The 20,915-nt window shown below is 34.4% G+C and overlaps 1 protein-coding gene across 1 annotated transcript in view; it reads right to left on the bottom strand.

Moving 5' to 3' along the window:
- Zpld1 (zona pellucida like domain containing 1) overlaps positions 1–20,915 on the bottom strand; it is a 67,041-nt gene that overhangs the window by 9,614 nt on the left and 36,512 nt on the right. The window contains exons 3-8 of the mRNA XM_020154933.2: positions 16,303–16,523; positions 13,067–13,248; positions 11,817–11,889; positions 7,449–7,546; positions 5,998–6,078; positions 846–1,017 (exon numbers count right to left, since the gene is read on the bottom strand). Coding sequence (XP_020010522.1) covers positions 846–1,017; positions 5,998–6,078; positions 7,449–7,546; positions 11,817–11,889; positions 13,067–13,248; positions 16,303–16,523 — 827 coding nt within the window. The remainder of the gene's footprint in view (positions 1–845; positions 1,018–5,997; positions 6,079–7,448; positions 7,547–11,816; positions 11,890–13,066; positions 13,249–16,302; positions 16,524–20,915) is intronic.

Here is a 20,915-nt window from a genome sequence, read left to right as displayed (position 1 = left end):
AATTCTTCCCTAAAACGCTGGTCAGCACAAACCCAAGGTAATGTGGATTCTGCATTTATCTCCACTTCACATAGCTAGTTAAGACCAAAGAGATCAATGATTGTGTAGAAATAGCTTCCTATTTATGTATGAACTGAGTATAAATACAAACATATTAAAGCTACTTCAAATTTTTTTAATTACCTGCATTTTTTCGAGATTGATATTAATGTAACCCTGGGGGCATCAGAATAGAATTTTTTTTTAAAGATTCATTACTAATTGGACCTGTATTTTGATAGTGGCTGCATACAATTTGAAACACACCTTTCAGAGCATTTAATTTTTAATCCAAAAGGTTCCTGGACCATATGGCTCAGGAATCTGGACCAGTCCCTAGGTTTCCCCATTATCCTCTATTCCAACCATCCTTTTGTATCTAATGTCTCTTGCACTTTTGATTTTACCCCATTAGGGTTCATCTATCTTCAGTGTCACAGCTGGGATTCATTTTCTCCACAAATCCTCCCAATGTCTCTATCTTTCTCACAATGGTGAGTATTGCCTCTTACTATATCCACATATTTGTCTATGTGCACCATAAGATTTTTGTCCTGTTTTGTTCTATGACTATCTCATGATCTTAAAAGATAAGTCAATTGAATTCAGAGTTCATGAGTGCATCATTTCTGTACTCCAGCTTGGCAAAAGTAGACATTTAATGGATCTTTTACTGGATGAGTGAATAAATCTTACTTCAAACTCTTTGATCTATGACTTTCTGCATAGAAATTAGACCCTGATATTTGAAAATCTCTGTTTAGCTCAGTTCACCAATTTAAAAGAAAACTTGCTTTAAAACGTACTGGCATGAGGAAGGGGCAGTCATCAGCTTTGCAGAGCTTGGTAACACAGTGCAAGAAGACGGTGGACATTTTCTGATTCTTGTGTTTCACAAAACGGAACACTTCAAATGAAAACCGGCCCCGCTGGCTTCTGCCATTTTCAATAACGGTGGTCTGAGGATCTTTGTCACAGCTATATTTTAGGGAATGTGAAAACAGGTCAGCAATGGATGATTTGGAAATTAATTTCTACAGTATTAAGGGTACCCCAATTACATTACCAGTTAACAGAACCATGCCATGTTACAGATATTTAATAAGAAAGTTAGCTATTTCGGTAGCTATGACAACAGTAATCTGGATCATAAATTTTAAAAAGATCAGATTCTGATCACAATATTACTTTTAATTTTAAGAAGAAATTTCATAGGATTAAAAATCCAAACAACATAAAATATGCATTGTGAAAAGTCTTCCTCCCCTCTTTGCCCTTGTCCACACCATTCCCCATCCACATTAAAAACCTTGCAGAAGTGACTACCGTAGACCTTTGGTATCCAAAGGAATATTGCTCCCATATGCCACTGTCAAGGAAAAACCATGACTGTTCAGGATGCATAGAGCTCGGTACTCTAAAGTTACTCAAATTTACCTATGCTGTATGTACAGAAGGTCTCAACATCCTTAAACTGAAAACACATGGAGTAGGCTACATTACTATCACAAAAATTACCACTGTACATATTAAAACTACTCACCCAAAACTAGACTTTATATTTTTCTCTTATCATGACTACTGCGGATATTTGACTCATTTTTCCCATCATACCACCCAACTTTCAATAAAGACATACAGCCTTTCTAGAAATTTTAAATTTTTACTTTTTCACACAGATTAAGCACAGTATATGCCTTTTTATGGCTTGGGAGGATTATCATACTTTTATCTTGCTGCAGGGGCACCATTTGTTGTTCAGGAGGCATATTTTCACACAACTGAGGGCTTGGAAACACTCAGGAATCACATAATGATTTAAACACAACTGACAATTACTTAGGACTGACTGAGAGCTTTTGCATCAACTGAGCTGCATGAGATGCATGAAGGAATTTAAATTTTTGTTTTGGAAATTGATTTTCATTTTTATATTTATTATTATTATTGAACACACTTGGCTCAAACTGCATGAGATAAATTTGTAAATGAGGTAGTCTTATTTATTTTTGCATTTTACCAGGGTATACAATAATAGAAACAGAAGAATATGTTCTTATTGTTCCCCCCTTAAATACATAATAGATTTTTTAAATTTAGCAGTGTACCTTAGGATTCTTTAAAACCCAATATTTAAGAAGTACCCTCATTCTTTCACACAGTTATCTAATAATCCAGTATGCACATGTGCTAAAATGTAATCACGTCCTTATTTATGAACACTTTGATTATTTTTAATCACGTGATATTTAAAAGAAAAACAATAAAAGATATCCTTACATATCATTTTAAACATGTTCAAAATGTTACTTGTAAATATTGTAAAAAGCCCTCTATACATACTTCAGGCTCCCCCAGCAATTCATGAAAACAATCCTTATTTCCTAAAGGCTTCATTAACAAACTGTATGGATTAAATCTTGGATTATTTCCTATATGACAGTAAAATGAAAGTCCCTCGTATAATTTTAATCTACATTTTTTTTAGTGTGAAGGAGTTTATCTATATACATTAGGGCCATGTGTGTTTCATTACTTGAAAACTGTTTATGTCCTTTGTGCAAATTCTATTGTAGTATTGGCCTTTCTCTTCTGATTCTTACAACTTTTTCATGAATTAGGAGTAGCAGATCTTGTTCTCAAAGTTGTTTGTGATTGACTTCATTCCAATTTTAAAGGTGTTTTGCATGTCTTATTCTACCACTCTCCAAGCTGTACTTTTTACATTTAAATTAATTATCTACTTTGAGTTTAGTATGTTGCAATGAGTAAAGCATAGATCCAATACTATTTTTTCGCTTATGGTTAAGCATTGTCCAGAGATGTTTTGAAAAAATCCCCACTGACTTGTGTTATGACACTCCATCAGACACTCCATTCTTTATTTTGAGATCTGTTTCTTAACTTACTACTCCATACCTTTTGTCCACATGTCTCTTTTGCATAATATCACAGTCTTTCTATATAATTTTGGAGATCTTAACTAATGATGATATCTGAAGGGGCCACACTCTCTGCAATTCCATGTTGATTTCTTACTATCTTTTTGTATTTTGTATGCATTTATTATCCCTTCTTTGGTTGATTATATAACTTATGATTCTGCTTAACTAATTTTTCAGTAGTCTACTTCTTCATGATGCATTGCAAAATATTGGTTTAAATTTCTATTTTGATGTATTATTTATGAGTTTTTAAAGTTCCAAGTGGTGAGATTTACTGTTTTCTTATATTGTTATAAATTGCCACCTCTCAATATCTAGATTATTAGTTACGTCACTTAGATCTTCTGTGTCCTTATTTAGTTATTGGTCACCAGCATTAACTTCTCTGACAGATAAGTCTCCCATTTTTGCTGTACTGTTGACAGTCTTTTCCACTGTAGGAAAGCTTCTTTTTTATCTGGGGTATATTTTTCACTGACAATGTAAATTTTCTTATAATTTAGATAAATATTCACAAATTGTTTTTTAAAATATATGTTCTATTATTGTGGCTTCTTGGAGAACTCTAATTGTACATATTATGCTTGACTGAATTCCTTTACATACCTTTTATTTCTATTTTTCCTACTGGTTTCCCTTTGATCTTTTCTTTTATATGTTTCTTTTTCTTTGCTGTTCTCATAAAAGTCTTTCTTTTCTTATACTCTGCTTCTAGCTGTATACTCCCTTGACTGCTTTCTACTCATGTCTTAGTTTCTATAATGAATTTACTTTTTCTATTTGTCTTAAATTCTTCCAGTTCCCTTTTTAAATTTCCAGTTTCATTTTTTACTGTCCTATTTTTACTTACCTGACTTCTTGTAATTCTATCATAACTGTGATAACTTTTAATTATTTAAAAATTAATAACAGAATGTTATTTACAACATTTTCCATTCCATGATAACACATTTTTCTGTTCAGTTTAGTTCATTTTTAATTTTTTTCTGCCATTTTCAACATTTTCTTGTAGCAAATTGGAGCACTCTAAGAAATGCCTGTGTTTTTTAACATTTCTATCCGAACTATTAGATTTTTCTCATCCTGTTATTTCCCTTAGGAGTTTCCTAAGGGAAGGTAGAATGGTAATAACCTTCCTCTGGGGTTTCTTCAACACAAAGCTCCCATCTCTTTCTAGTAAGGCAGAGGGTCTAGCTGTATAGCACCTGTGTAGCTGTATTTTCTCTGCCTGTGTGAAATTTAAGATAATTGAGATATTCAGTCCTATGTTCCTCGGGTTCATTGACCAGCCTTGCCTCCAAGGTTAGAGCCCCTACCTTACCAGGTGATTCCTTGGCCTTTACAAGGGAGAGCTTCCTGCCATTTTTAGGAGACCTTCCACTTTGGAAGCTCCAGGAACTCTCTATGCCTTCATTCTCCATATCTCTGTATCCCCCAGCCCTGGAAGCTGGTTAACCTCAGCCCAGCTCCTAGCAGTTCCCACCCAGAGAGGAGCCCTCTTTTTCCAAGTGCTTGTTCCTCAGAGCACCTTCTGTAATCTGCAATCAATAGGTCCCCTTATTTTACCCTCTAAAGTTTCTAATAAGAAAACTGAAAAGATTCAGAACTAAAGTGACACCATATTCATTCTTGAAATCTGATGATCATATTCCAAATTATCAATATGTGATCATTATAAACATTTTGGAAAACAAAAGAAATGTGAAAACAAAATGATATATCATCTTACTATGTATTATAAATAAACACTGTGAACCTTCTGCTGATTTTCCCTTACAATCTTATTTTATCATAAAAATGAGTCTCATTGTACATGCTGATTCTTTTCACATTGTATTTTAATACATTTAAATTTTAAAGGATTACATGTTTCCAGGGAAAGAAGTACCAAGAAGACAACTAGGGAGAAGTAAAATAGAACCAAATATTTTTTCCGTTTAATAAATAACTACATGATTGTGGTACCAGTGTGAACTCTCAATTTACTGGTATCCCATCACTCACCTAGTCATTTTTTTTTATTGCTGAATATATAGCTTGCTTCCATGTTTTACCACTTTAATAACACTGATGATTGGATCATCATAAATTTTGTAAAATATACTTCTTAACTTTTAAAAATAGAATCAAACAATATGAAATCTCTTAAGGCTTTTGATATACACTGGTATTTTCTCCCAAAAATCTTACTCAGATAAACACCCAGCAACAGCATATGTGAGAGTGTCAGTTTGACCATACCCCCTGAACATCATCTTAACTCAATTAACCAATAAAACACATTCTTTTGGTTTCCCATTATATCACTCCCATCATGTGTCAATAGGCTGCAATGATCTGCAACAACTGCATTTTATAAGCACTATTAGAAGACATTGTTTAATACTCAAGTCTGTTCTGCTGTCAGATAAAAATGCTGAAAGGGAACTGGAATGATTGAATGGTTTTATGATCAATGTCCCCTTTCCCCAAATGTTGATTACACTCACTCTATCATTGTCCATTGAGGAGTGAAGTTATTGGCTCTGATGAAAAAAGAGTATAGGCTACATTATGCTTTCATATTAAATACTGATAAATGAACAAAAGCATTTTGGGGCCTAAATTATCCAGACCATTACTTTAATTTTACTCTCTTTTTGACATAAGATGAGATGATCTAGTTGCAGATAAATAATGTCCCCCAATTGCCTTTCTTTTATTGCCAATGATATCTTAACCATGCTTTTCATAAGGTGGTGAAATATTCCCACATCTTCTAAGCATGAATAAAATGTCTTTGGTGGGCCTAATTCAATTATAATTCTCATTCAACAATAGACTCATTACATTTTGTGTTGAAAACTGTTCTCATCTTTTATATTTTTAGCTTTATAAGGACTAAAACTTTAACCTATAAATTTTAAAATTCAGAACTACAAGAATACCTTACAGTGTGTTTATCTGATCTAGATCTTCAATTTCAGTTACAAAAACTACATCTTTGGTATCAATACAAAACTTAGATACCTACCTAAGGAAGAGATCATATCGTACATCATCATTTGGGTTCCCTGATGGAGTTGTGTAGCAATAATCCATTAAGACATTCCATCTACACAGAAAGGCAAACATAATCTAGGGTCAAAATTCTCTTTTGGGTGTTTATTATCATTCCAAAGAAAGTAAGTAGTGACAAACTTCTTATCCTACGTAATATCATTTTCTATTACTTGTTATGTACAGAAGCTTTGCGTTTATTAAACTTTTCTTCTGAATTCATGATATTTTAAAATGTTATTCCCATGTCAAGTGAGGGAAAGGTTAATGCTACACACACAAAAATATGGACAAGGCGAGCAAATGATCAAAGTCTGAAGTAACAAAACCCAAAAGCAACTACACAGATACATAGATGCTTACATGCTTCACTCTGAACAATGATTTTTTGTTTTCAGAAGCTGGTATCTCTAACACAGGACAGAAAATATTATAATAACAAATACAGAAAAGGAGTTTGGTGCCTAAATTATGTGATGGAGTCAGTGGATGTGGGAGTGGAGTTCATGATAGACACTCATTAATAGAAGAAAGCTATGAGATAAACATACAGCTTTCCCCAACCTGACCAGATTTGGCCTAGATCTACGCATTGCTTCATTTCAACTCTTGATGTTACAAAAAATATAATCCATGGGAAGAATGCCAATAATACATGAAAGGAAAATCCTACATTTAGTAAGATACTTTTAAAGAGTTGCACGGAGTCTAATACATGGTGGAGAGGAAGACAGAAGGTAAAGAAGAACTAAATGTCTTAAATCTACCAATCTCAGGATGAGAAGTTTAAATAATGATAATGTTTTTATAGGGAAGAATTAGATCTTCAGTTTTTGAGTTCCCTTTTAGGTTTTGTTTTTGTTTTAGTTTTAAAGACAGGATCTAGCTGGCCTTGAACTTCTGATCCTCCTGCCTTAGCTTTTGAAGGGCTGGGATCACTTTCAGATTTGATCATTCTGAATTTTCTAAATATTATGGAGCACATTTGCTTTTAATCATTGCAAAAATATTTTTGGAGGATGTTTATATGATTTTGTTCAAGATTCTTATGGTTGTCATTCTTTTGGTTTTTTTTTTTAAATAAGAAGTAATATGTGTATGGAAAAGTACAAATCAAATTTGCTCACAAAATGACTACATTTAGTTAATTATGAAGAAATAGAACATTCCAGCAACCCTGATCTCCCCATGGCCTCTTTATTTTACTATCCCACCTCCTTTATGGGAAGACTTTTTACTTCCTAATTAATGACATAAAATGAGTGTCATCCCTTAAACTTCATAATTTGTTATCTTTTTGTTAGCAAGACTAAATGGAATGGCAAAACAATATTTTTCAAATTGAATTTAAAAATGAATGAGCTAACTTTATGACTCAGAAAGCTTAAGTGTGTTAGCCAACAAAAGATAAGAGTTTGAAAATACCTGCCATCCAGATTAGTAGCTTGTACAGCTGCAAATACTTTGGTTTTCAAAGGTAATCCTGTACTTGGGATAATTAACTGCTGACTGTAGGTTGAATCCTAATGATGAAACAATAAACAATTAATCTACCATTACTTTTCCAGCAATAGCATATTTAACATTTGGAATACCATTGTAAGGTCAAAAAAGCAAGCAATGCAACATAATTCTATAGAATCAACTCCAAAAAGGGTTTATTTAATCTTGACTCTTGGCAGAACTTCTCTTAAACCATATTCCTACAATAAGCTAATCACCATGTATAAATCTTTTTGTTCCTATAGTTTAATCATATATGTTGGTTAGTGGTTAGTGTTCACTACAGTGAAATTAATATTCAGTGTGCTTAATTTTTTTTTCTCTTTTGCAATACTGCAGTTTGATCCGTGCTTGCTAAGCAGTTCTACCACTTGAGCCATGCCCCTAACCCTGCTTAATATTCAATGGTGAATGTTCAGTTTATTTAAATTAGGATTCCATTTATTTAAGTTTATTAGTGATTAATATTCAATTTATTTAAATTATATCAGCTTTAATTTAAGCTGAATGTTAGGTCTTAAATTTTTGGTACCTTTCTTTTATCCCAAATCATTTATCTGGTGATTTGAAACACCAAAATTTAATTTGAAAGCCAAAACAGAGACCAATTGGCATTTTGCCAATTCACATTTTCTAAATTGGTAAAATGCATGTCATAGAAGTGCTGCACCAAATCCCTGGCTGGTTAGCTATAGAAGGTTGTCTCAGAATTTCGTATTAACCTCTTTATCCTTATTTTAGAACATTTTAGGGAATTTATTTGTATTATTCCCAGATCTACAGGAAGTGACATCTATAATTTGATAATGAAGAAAAAGAAAAATTATAGAACACAAGAACACCCTCAAAATTTAAGAAGTCATATCATTTAAATTACGGAACAATTGTTTTCCTCAAAATTTAACAGTTCTAAAGATATTGTTTTGCTGAAAAAGAATGTATTTTATGTTCATTATGAAATCTTAAAGTCACTAAGCAAAGGCAAAATATGGAGTGTACTCTGCTTAAAAAGCTACAAAGAAATCAACATGTTTTGAACTGCTAAACTTAGAACAGTAAGATCTTGGATGTTTTACTTTGTAAAAACCTGCATTCCTGTGGAACATTTCATTTCCAAATAAAGCCAGATAAATAAGCTATTATATACTGTGCTTGGAAATTGTTACTCATCTGTATTACTTTCTGTATTTCTAATTATTTTCTATATTTCTGTGATAAATTATAATATCTCCCCAAATATGATAGGCAATATTTAATAATCTTCCTGATTCCTTCTTCCAATATCTCCAAGTAAACTACAATTCACTAATTCTATTACTTCTTTATCTTATGTTTGCATCACGATTGTTCCAGAGCAGGGGACATGGCTCAAGTGGTAGAGTGCCTGCTTATGTCAAGGCCTAAGTTCAAAATGAAGTACAAAAAAATAAAAGATAACTACAAGGAATGCTTGTGTTCTTTCCAGGCAGTACACTGCTAAGTCATCTGCAAATGACACATGGCTTTCATCACGAGTCAAGTTTTCGTCCTGAAATTGGTTCTAATAGATAATATTCTGTTGAGTTTTTCTCCAATTTTTAAAAATCGTTCACACTCACCAGAACACCATTTCAGATTTGCTGCTCCTTTATCCCCTGAGAATATTCTAACATTTAGATACAATTCAAATACACAAAGCACCCTCACTTTCCAATTCCACGGAGGAAAAAAACTCATTCTCACATTACATAAAATAAGGCTACAGTTCAGGTCAAAATAACCTTCATATATGGAAATATAATTGACAATAAAAAATACTGTTTTTCACAAATGTAATTTTCTTGACTCTATTGGCTATGTCCTGATATACATAGAAAAAAAAAAACTGTGCTACATTCAAATTGGCTGCAAGATTTCCTCCTTAAGCAACAAACTAGAATAAGAGTGCAATTGTAGGTATGTAATATAACTTTTCATCATTCCTAAGAGTTAAAATTCAAAATCTCTGCAAGTAAAATAGGAATACATAGCTTCTAATAGTTGTGAAATGATATTTAATTTTAAATATGACAAAATTCCATTTTGGTAGTTAAATATCAATGCTCCAAAAAAATAAATAACTATGGTTTGGGATCAATTGGTGAAAGTACAGCAAATTTTATACTACTATGAGTTCCTAAATTTTAAAGTCTTGCAACCTGGCACAATACTATTATGGTGCCATTTTAGAATCTAATCTGCAACAGTGAAACTCTTCTGTATGATACAGCAATGATGGATCTGTGTCCTTACATAATTGTCCAAATCTTAGAATATGCAAAAAGAAGAGTGAACTAATTGTATACTGCCATGTTTAGTTGATGATAATGTATCACTACTGTTAACAAACATCGTTGCAAGGCATAAGTAATAGAGGAAATTATGTGCAGGGGTAAAGGTAAAAGTAGATTTTTTAAAACCAATTTTTCTATAAACCTAAAATTTCTTTAAAGAAAAAAATATTCTAATTTTAAGAATATTTAAAACTAGTTTGTGGGAAGTGATTGTATTTTATTAAATACCTGGTTAGTAAAGAATTTAAAAAATTCATTTTTTTTCAGTACTGGGGTTTGAACTCAGGGGTTCTTACTTGTGAGGCAGCTGCTCCTACCACCTGAGCCACCCCTCCAAAACTAAACTGATGGAAGGCTGAAATCAGGAGGATCACAGTTTGTGGCCAACTCAGGCAAAAAGTTTGTGAGGCCCCATCTCAACAAAAATGCTGGGCACAGGAATGCATGGCTATCATCCCAGCTACATAGGAGGCATAAGTAGGAGGATTGTGGCTAAGGGGAGTGAAAATGTGAGAACTTGCCTGAAAAAAATAACTAAAACAAAAAGGGCTGTGGGCATGGCTCGAGTGTAGAGCATATTCCTAGCAAGTGCAAGGTCCTGAGTTGAACCAGTACCACACACAAATAAAAACTACAGCAATTCTGAATGGTTATATCATGCAAGCAGCAGGGTTATGACACTATTTCTAAAGCACGCTTTAGAAATAAAATTATCCTCAAACTGCAGGTCTACATTCCGATTTTCTGCTGTGCCACTGAGCCAATCATCTGATTTCACAGAAAATAAGTGTATAATTAAGTTGCATGTGGATAGATTTTTCTACTTCTTTAAGATCAGGAATTCTCATCTTTGTCTCAATTATAATAAAATAATTCTGTATCCAAACCAGTCACCTCAATTCCTTTTCAGATGGCTTATACCTTCAAATCAACAGATAGAAACCTTCCAATTCAAAGTTATTTATGTAAAGGTTGTTCACAACAAGAATAAATATCTGGCCATATTGAGAACAAATATTGGCACATATTTGCAGAGTGTCATAGAACCAACTCAACTGGCAACTTCTCTTTGCAGAAGACAGTTCAGAAATAACAGAAAAGCAACCTTCATTGCAACACACTTTAATTTGTTGTTTAGAACTGCATGGTATCAGACTACAAACTTATAAACATGATTTTTTTAATGCCTTTGGAAAATGTCCTGTTACAATATTTATAGCTCATTATATTCAAAGTATAAAGCACTGACTTTTAAATCAGTTGCATGAATTACAACTCAGGGCCATGATGACATGAATAATAATGCAAAAATCAGATTCATAATTTACAAAAATGTTTGTTGATAGATTGAAAAATTGATATTTAAATCAGGCATTTAAAATGTATGAATAAAAATTTTTAATCAACATGAAAATATCATTTGGGGGATTAATGTTAGACTTATAAATAGAAACACCATGTATTTTTTCACAGTTTGCTGCCACAGTCAATATTTACATGACAAAAGTTAAGACAATTCTATATCATCAATCCAAATTATTTCAGATATGACACAAGTGTCATCAGCCAAAACCCATATTGAAAATACTAACACATTCGTCACCAAGGATGCTTCCAAGAGAAGTACCATTTGGACTTTCCATATCTTTGTATCACAAAAATATGATTTCCAAAATCTTGACCCTGACTATTGCTATAAACACACACTCGTACTCAAATAAATACAAATAAATGTAGATAGGCACTTGCAGTAACTATTACAGAATCATACTTAGGATATAAAATTTCAATCACCTATGAAGCTTCTTCTATACTTTATGATTAAGATATATGAAAATGGAAGCAAAGATGGATAAATGTTACCAAAGTACAGCAGGGTTATTGTGACTTTCAGTAGATTTTTATATAAAAGCTATTCACATAAATGGCTCCTTCACAACAGCAAAAGTGAAAATAACATCTTCAGCCATCAACTTACATTATAAAGGAGCAGGTTCAAAGTGCTGACAAAGGTTCCATTGTTCTCTCTCACAGAAATGGCAGCTGAGGATCTAAAACATATTTAGAAAAGGGAGAGCATTGATGAGATTTTAAATTAAAAGTTTTAGTTATACTTGAATGTTAGATTTCAGGCAATAAAACTCTTGAATAATCCTGACGTATTTTTAAGTAGGCCTGAGATGGGTAAACTGTTTAGATCACCAAACAGATAAATAATCAAAAAGAAAGGGGAATCAAGTAAAGGCATTCTGTCCTCTATGATCTTTTTATTTATAAAATCATCTTTTTAATTTTACATTACATATGTGAGAGTTTTGTAGAAAAACCTCATTTCATAAGAATTTGAATCTGATGCAAATACACTTTTATCAGTTCCATTAGAAAAGTTTCATGAGACCAGGGATTTTATTTGAACTTGTTCACTGCTAGAACAGCATACTAAATAGTATACCTACTGTTTAATAAATACTATTTGAATAATTGAATGAATTCCTACACAGTAAAGCTGAGGAGTGTGTTTAATGTTGAATGGGAGGGGGAGGCACAGGAAAAGTGACATGCTTCCTTCTACATCCATATACTTTTGACCAAGGACTTTCTTTTCTCATTTTCCACATCAAAGTTTTGCTTTTGAAAACAAAGCATGTATCACCACTATGTTATTAAAACCAGTTATTGGTACTTATTTTAAACTGAAACAGAATGTAGCCTTCATGTTCCCTCGTACCTAACCTCAGTCTAGATCTAGAGGCCCTTGGTTCTGGGTCATGTCACCTTTCCTAGATAGTTATAGGTGCCAGGGCATCTTTGCAGCAGGTATGGGAACTCTAGATTCTGGAGCAGCTGATTACAACAGTGAGGACATATGACAGAAAGCAGGACAGACAGGACCCAGCAATGTAGTAACCAAAAAAATTCTCTACACACTGGAAACACTGCAAGGCCTTCAGAACTGCTTAAGCAGCCATGGTTCTCGGACAAAGGGAGAAAGGAGAATTCAAGACAGAGATAGTTATAAAGCTAGTGATGAAGACAGAAATAGAGATAGAGTTATAGATAGAGTTACAAATATGGATAGAAGAAATTAGACTTAATCTGGCTGCCATTATATTGTTTCAGTTGAACTATTCTCAACAAACTCTGCTATCTTTCTAAGTTCCTCAAAAAATAAGAAATGACTCAAACATAAAGATAATATTAGAAAGCAAAAGTAAAACATAAACTTACGAAGCAAGTTGGGTATTATTAACCAGGTATTCCAATGGGTAACTACAACTGAATTTATAAAGAAGCCCAGGTAGATAGCTAATGATGGTTGGTGGGTCTGGAGTATCAATATATCCTGAAATATTTCCTATTTGTGCTGAAGTTGTATTTCCATAAGCACTGACACCAGGAATTGTGGATACCTGTCAGAACAATAGATCAAATTCAATGATTAAGTGCTCATATGCATACAAATCTAGTTATTTTATGTGCAAATAAAACATGAGAGCAGATAATTTCTATGTACACCTAATGTGTGTATAATAGTTGTGGAATTATACATAATGCTATTTATAAGTGATTAGACATGTCATTTGAAGAAATGAAATTTTGTATTTACCAAGGACACTTGGCTCATATTCCATAAATAAGAAAGGAAAAAGATTATATGTCCAGAGGGATACAAGTTAATATAAAATTCTCATGGATAAAGTCCAACTTCTCTGGCATGGTTTCAAAGGCCACGGTTAATCTGACCCTGTTTTCCACATTAGTTTCATCTTTCCAGGCTTGTATTCTTGATACTAATCTCAGGGCCCAAGGCCCTTGTTGGTCTGGTCTTTGTGCAGATTCCTCAGCTGTATCTTACTGTTTTGTAGTATCTCAACTTCCTGATAAAATATGTGACTCCACAGCAGTGTTTGCCTCTATCACAGTAGCTGGTCAACACAGGAGCAGCCTGCTCACCCTGCAGTCCCCTTCCAGTCATCCCAGAGCACTTTCTGGGCAGGGACCATCCAGCTTTATCTACTTTTGTATCTTCAGCATCATGTGCCTCACAAATAAGTTTTGAACAAATAAATGAAAGCTGTAAGTTTTCTAAAGGTTGGTCTTCCTAGGCTCTTGCTCTGTGATTCATGGAGATTCTCATTATCTTCTAGTGTAACAGCTCATACATGAGTTTTAGGGGAACATGAACTCCCAGAAATTATGGGAAAATGTTGTCTATTTTCTCAAGAGTGGTTAGCTTTTATTGAATTCTCTAATTCTACTATAATTGAAGAACTACCACTTTCGGAATAATAATGTTTTTCATCTTCATAAAACCAAAACACATTCTTCTCTCACCCTGTCAAATATAATATGCATTCCATAACTATTTTCAGTAGACGCTTCTGAGAGCTGTCATACTTAATTTTCAATAATAGAATAAACTTCATGCATGAACATAACAATGCATGGGAAGAGCTGAGGCAATTACCTCACTAACTTACAAATGGGGTGAGAATTCTATGAAGGAAAACACTTTTATTCTAATCCAGTGATTTAGTAGTCTACTTAATTTTTTTTTTCACAAAGACTCCAAAGCTGGTGACATCCAAGGCAAAGACATGAAATATAAGCAAACCTTCCCCTCCTTCCACTGTTTGCCTGACTTGCTAGCTAAGGATACCAATTATGTGAAAAATACACAGACAGAGAGAAAGATACTGAGAGGGAGAGAGAAAGATAGACAGAGAGAGAGAGAGAGAGAGAAATTTTGAAGTTACTGAACTATTTAAAAAATAAAAATGCACACACAAAGAGAAACACTTTTTCCTTCTCTGGATTGTTTTCTCACCAGCTATGCAAGGTAACTTAAGTCCTTAAAAGAAAGGTTGTGAGGCATGGTGGGAGGAGGGGAAATGCTGCTCCCCCCCCACCCTACCCCTACCCCACTAAGCCCTCTCCCTCCACCAAAAAAACAAGACCCACAGTAATCAACATGTTTCTCTCTCCCTTAGGCCTACTTCATAACCTCTCTGCACTCAACTCAGAGAGATGAATAAATGTTTTTAATAAAAAGAGTCAGCAATACACAACCTGCAGGCTTGAAAACGGTCATGGGCACAATATTCTAACTGCCCTTTGGGAAAAGATAAGGAAGCAGATTCGAATAAATCTCTTTCCTGACTTGTAGACCCCACAGAATCTTAGAAACCATGTCCTTGGAATAACCAAGCCTTCTCTTCTAATCCTAAACAATGATTTGGAAAGAACAAAAGCCAATTTCTCTTTCTTACTGAGCTAAGTGGTAATGTAATCTTCTTCTGCTAGGATTTATCAGTAAGATTATATTTTAACAAGCAAAATGAAAAATGGTACTAAATGAATTTCATTGTAATTAATGCACATCACAATATATTAACTTCGATTAATTTTAATTCCCTGGAGAGCCAATTCCTTCTTCAATTCTTTTTTTGGTGTTCAATAAATTAATAATAATAATAAAAGAAAAGAATGGTGCAGACTGTTACTTCTCATTCAGAATGGAAATGTTCAAAGCACTGTTTTGATTTTGCAAATGACTGACGAGAGTATGCTACTGAAATTTTGTAGGTAAGACTGAGTATTTTAAATATTTTGAAAAGCAAGGGGAAACTGGGTGTTGTGGTCCATGACTGTACTCCCAGCATGGGAGGTCCAGGTTGGGTGGATTCTGGCTTGCTGCCAGCCTGGACAAAAGTTAGTGAGACCCCCCATTTCAAGACAGGATGGGCATGTTTGGGCGCATCCCTAAACCAAGCTACATGGGATGCCACAGATGGCAGGATGTCAGGGTGGGCCAACCCCAGGCAAAAACACAAGACTCTACCTGAGAATAACTAAAGCAAATAGGGGTAGGATATGGCTTAAGGGATAGAAAGCCTGCCAAGCAAGTGCAAGGTCCTGAGTTCAAACCCCAGTACCTCCACCATAATCCAAAAAAAAAAAGAAACAAAGTGAAGTCTCACAAAGAACTTCACACCAGAAACATGAACAGCCCTCTTTTATAAAGTACTGATGTCGATCATTCAGTAAACATGACAGAAGATTCCAAAGTTCCCACTTTATCTTAAATCTTTCTGAATGGGAGGGTTCACAGCCAAACTCATGGAAGCAAATATTGTATGGTCAGATACTTCCATAAAAAACATAAAGAATATGGCTAATAAACTGTAGAGAAATGTCTATCAATGTCACTCACACAAAAAAAGTTGCTTAGAATAGCTTAGTGGGCCCTCAGGTCCCTAGACTACCAAGCTACTATAAACACAACCATTATTAGAAGACAGAATTGTGTATTTGGGAGTGCAAACCTCAAACTAGCACAAGAAAGAACTTTGGTTTTATTGTAATTTTTTCTTGAAAGATAGATTGGGCTTCTGATTATTTCATGATATGAGAGATTTTTATTTATGACCCCAGACGTAGCACACAGTTCACACTAATCTTACCACCAAGTTGTTTCCACAGCCCTCCAAGGTGCTGAGATTGATGATAAAAATGACCACTGCTGGAAAGGTGTTGTTATTGATGAAACCCCTGCAGTGGGAATCCCCATGCCTTCCATTCAGTGCCAGATCTGTTTCAGAATAACCCGAGAAAAGGACTGTGCAAAAATTAATCTTCATTGTAATGGCCTGTACCCCACAGTAGACACTGATGTCTCTTTCAGCTAAAACAAAAGTATATAAAGAACAAATGTAAGTCATTAAAAGCACAGTAGAGTACAAACAAATAACACTTACACTCTCTGATATATTTACCCCCACCTTATTCTAACTCATTTCTAGTCTTGAATACATCAGAATCCAGAATACTTCAAGAAAATTATCCAGGAATAGTCTTTGATTTAGTCATTTGGGAGTGAGGTATTGAGCATAGAGATCATAGTCTACCTCTATTTCCTTGTGCCTGCTGTTCAGTGGATGTGCATTAAATGTCAGTCAGGGGTTGTTGAATGATGGGAGAATTGAATGGAAAAAAATCAAGTTCCTGAGCAAATTCAGAACTAGAGTAACTGGATTATTCAGATCCCCTGGCTAGAGTGAAACTCAGTACAGATGATGCATTTTCCCAATGTAAGGATGAAACAGTTAAATCTTCCCAGGACCAAATTGTTAAGCACTTTGGTACTTGGAACTCATCCAGGTTATAGTAACCAAAGCATCCAGAAGAGTTCCATTTTATTTAACCTATATTAAATCACATTAGAGAAAGAGAATGAAAATTAGTGATATTATGAACAAAAATGCATAGATTAAAAAAATTTTGCCAAAGACTATGCATGCCTCAAAAAAGAAATGAACTAAACATGGAAATGTAAAACATAGTTTGCATGGTTCTCCTGGACTCCATGATTTATCAACAGTAAGAGCTATCCTAGATCTGTAGAAGTGAAGACACACAACGTTTTCATATTTCTCTTCATTTATTTTTCTACCTATAATGAAGAAAATGTGTGTACAAAAAGAAAGGTTTGGGACTGGCATTGTGGCTCAAGCTACTCTGGAGGCAGAGATCAGGAAAATTGTAGTTCAAGGACAGCTCAGGAGAAAAATTTGTGAAACCCCATCTCAGCTAATGGCTGGATGTGGTGGCATACATTTGTCATCCCAGCTATGCAGGGAAGTACAAATAAGAGGACTGTGGTGCCCTAACCAGGGCATAAAGTGAGAACCTATCTCAAAAATAACCAATGCAGGTACAGCACGTGCCTAACAAGTGTGAGGCTTTGAGTACAAACCCCAGTACCGTCAAAAGAACAAAGAAGAAGAAAAATAACCAATGCAAAAAGGGTAAAGGAGTGGCTTCAATGGTAAAGCTTCTTCAGGCATTAGGCTCTGAATTCAACTTCCAGGACTGCTAAAAAAAAAGGAAAGTTCGGCTGCTAGATTTTATGGATTGAATTGTGTCCTCTTCAAAAAGAAGATATGGTGATTTCTTAACCCCTCTAATTTCAGGCTTTATTTAGAGATAGGGTTGTTCCAAATTTAATTAGTTAAGTGAAGATATAAGGTCATTCTGGAGTTGAGTGGGACCCCAGTCAAATACAACTAATGTCCTTAATAAAAGGAATACACTGTAAAAAGATGAAGACACAAGGAGAGCACCCAGTGATGACAGAGGATTGTGTGATGCATCTAGAAGCCAATCCACACCCAAGATTGTTCTGGCACCACCAGAAGCCAAGAACAAACAAGAATTCTTGCCAGACTCTCAGAAAGTACATGACCCTGTCTTAATTTTGAACTGGTCTTCAGAACTATGCTTTAAATCATCACTGCTTTAAATCATCCCTTGAGACAATAAGTGTCTGTGATTTAAAATCACCTGCTTGGTGGAACTTTGTAAGAACAGTGCTAAGAAACTAAACCAGTGACTTCACCACTTTTAACATTGTGTCATCAATTAAATGAAGAATAGGAAATGGGCATCAGATTTGTAAAATGTAGAGACAAACAAGAACTGATTGTGCTAAAGGAGAAATTACCTTGATTGTGCAAAAAAAGGAAAACTGAATAAAATAAGATATATTTCTGTCAAATGAGAAGATGTTCACCTAAAACATATGTAAATGTCATTCAAGATGTGTAACATAGAACTAATTTGCTTAAATAACTCAATCCTAATTTAAGAGAAGTGTTAACTAACATAACTTCTTGGAATATTTATTCTGTACATTGGTTTTTTGGTAGTAAAGCAATCATATTTTGAGGATGTGAAAAAAAAAGAAAGTTTGGCTGCTGGATAATTCCAAATTTTATGGATTGAACTATGTCCTCTCCTAAAAGAGGATATTTCTATGTTTAATAATAATTTAAGCTCATTATAATTACGTATAAAGATGAAAAAGCTTTTTTATGGACAAAGGGCAAATACTAAACCAAGGGATACAGAAAATTCTAAGCATTATCTTTTTAGGTGGAAGAATAAACAAATCAATTAACTGGAGAACATCATCTTAAGCGAAGTTAGCCAGGCTCACAAGGCCAAAAATTTTATATTCTCCTTCATATGCGGACTTTAGACCTAAAACAAATGCAGTAATATTATTGGACATGAGTCACACACTAAAGGGAGAACACATACAGGAGGGAAGAAGGAAAGGTAGAAAACCCAAAACTTCAAAGTGTTTGATGTGCCCACTGTAGAGGAGCGAATAAAGTAATCTTAAACTGACAGAGGCCACTATGAGAAGGTGACCAGGAAGTAGTGAAGAGGTCTGGTAAAGATGAATCAATTTGGGTTGTAATACACATATGCATGGAAGCAATGCTAGGACTCTCTCTGTATAGCTATCTTTATCTCAAGCTAGCAAAAATGCTATGTCTTTCTTATTATCTCTTATGTTTTCTCTTCAACAAAACTGGAGAAGAGGGCAGAACAGGTTCTGCCTGGAAGTGAGGGGTATGGGGGAAAGGAAAGGTGTGGAGGGCAGGGGAGAGATGGCCCAAGCAATGTATACACATATGAATAAATGAATAAACAATTTTAACAAACATGATTTGCCACCATGGAAAACAATAAATGACATTTATGTTTGGCGAATCTGAATAGCATTCAGCAACATCACTTATTTAAAGGGAACAACTTTTAAATAATACTCTTTACAAAAATATAGTTTACTAAAAATGTTTATTGATTATCTATAATTTCAAAATATATCTTAAATTCATTGTTTTTTCCCTATCTACATTCTATTAATTGGCCCATGCCACCATTATCTTTCCCCAGGGATAGATATTGCATTAACTTCCTAACTAGTTTTTTTTTTATTTCTACTTTTAACTACCTTCAATTAATGTTCATGTTAGTACATTAATCTAATCATGTCGACTTCTTACTTAGCTCTTCAAAACTTACTTATTTCATTCAAAGCACATATATTGAGCTGGATTATCAAGACTATTTCATGATGTGCTACCTGCCTACCTCTACATTCTCATTTTATCATTTTATCACTTTTTGTTATTTTTATTCATACATTTATTACACTGAATGTCTTTTAATTGTTTAAAAGCATCATGCTGACCAGATTATGGTGATGCATGCCTGTACTTTCAGCTACTCAGGAAGCATAGGTAGGAGGATTATAGTCCAAGGCCAGACCTGGGAAAAAACACAAGACCCCATCCAAAAAATAGCTAAAACCAAAAATGGGACTACAGGCATGATTCAAGTGGTAGAACACCTACCTAGCAAGTTCAAGGACCTGAGTTCAAACCCAAGTACTGCCAAGAAAAAAAGCATCACATTGACTGATAGACTCCAAAATAGGGATTAACTCCTGTGGTGAAATATTTTTTAGGAGTACAAGAAAAATTTGGAGGGAAATAAAAATCTTCTCCATTTTGATCTGAGTGGGAATATGCACAAATTTAAAATTTCAAGCTGTCTCCTTAATATTGGTGCATTTTATTGTGTACAAATTATTTCTCAATAAAGTAGTGTGAGCATTTTAAAAATCATAATTTAGTTTTATCTGCACTTTCTTCTGATTGAAATGCTCCTCCTGCCTGGGTAACCCCTTCTCATCCTTCAGGTCTCAAATTTCATTTCTTTTCCCTAAAAGTTTCCCTGATCCCAAATCTGAAGTATCCCACTTTATTTAGGCTGTCATGTGGCTTTAAAATCATACATGAATTTGTATGTGACTAATAAACTGACTGTCCCAGAAGACAGAAGAGCTACTGTATTCACTGATACACTTCAGTAAGTACTTCATTAATAAACTATATTAATTACTTTAGCAATGGAGTACATTGATATTCAAAAGGTCCTGTTCTCAAGTATATTGCTCTACTAGAGGATGCAGACACACTAAAATGGCCCACCTTGACAGAAAGATGGTGCAGAGAGCTATGAGGTGGCAGAGAAAGCCAAACTACCCCAGTTAGGGATGTCTTCTTGGAAAAGTTATCATTAAGCTTAATTTTGAAGTGTCATTAAGATTTAGTATGGAGGAGGCCCCTCCCCACTTTAAGGAGGCAAGTTGGGAGCAAAATACCAAGGGTCAGATGGAATGAGGAGGTGAGGGTCAAGCAAGTGAAATGTTCCCACGGAT

This window comes from Castor canadensis, chromosome 5, assembly GCF_047511655.1.
Source record: "Castor canadensis chromosome 5, mCasCan1.hap1v2, whole genome shotgun sequence".
NCBI lineage: Eukaryota > Metazoa > Chordata > Mammalia > Rodentia > Castoridae > Castor > Castor canadensis.
Note: the sequence above shows the minus strand (reverse complement) of the source record. Positions and strands in the feature narration are given on the sequence as shown.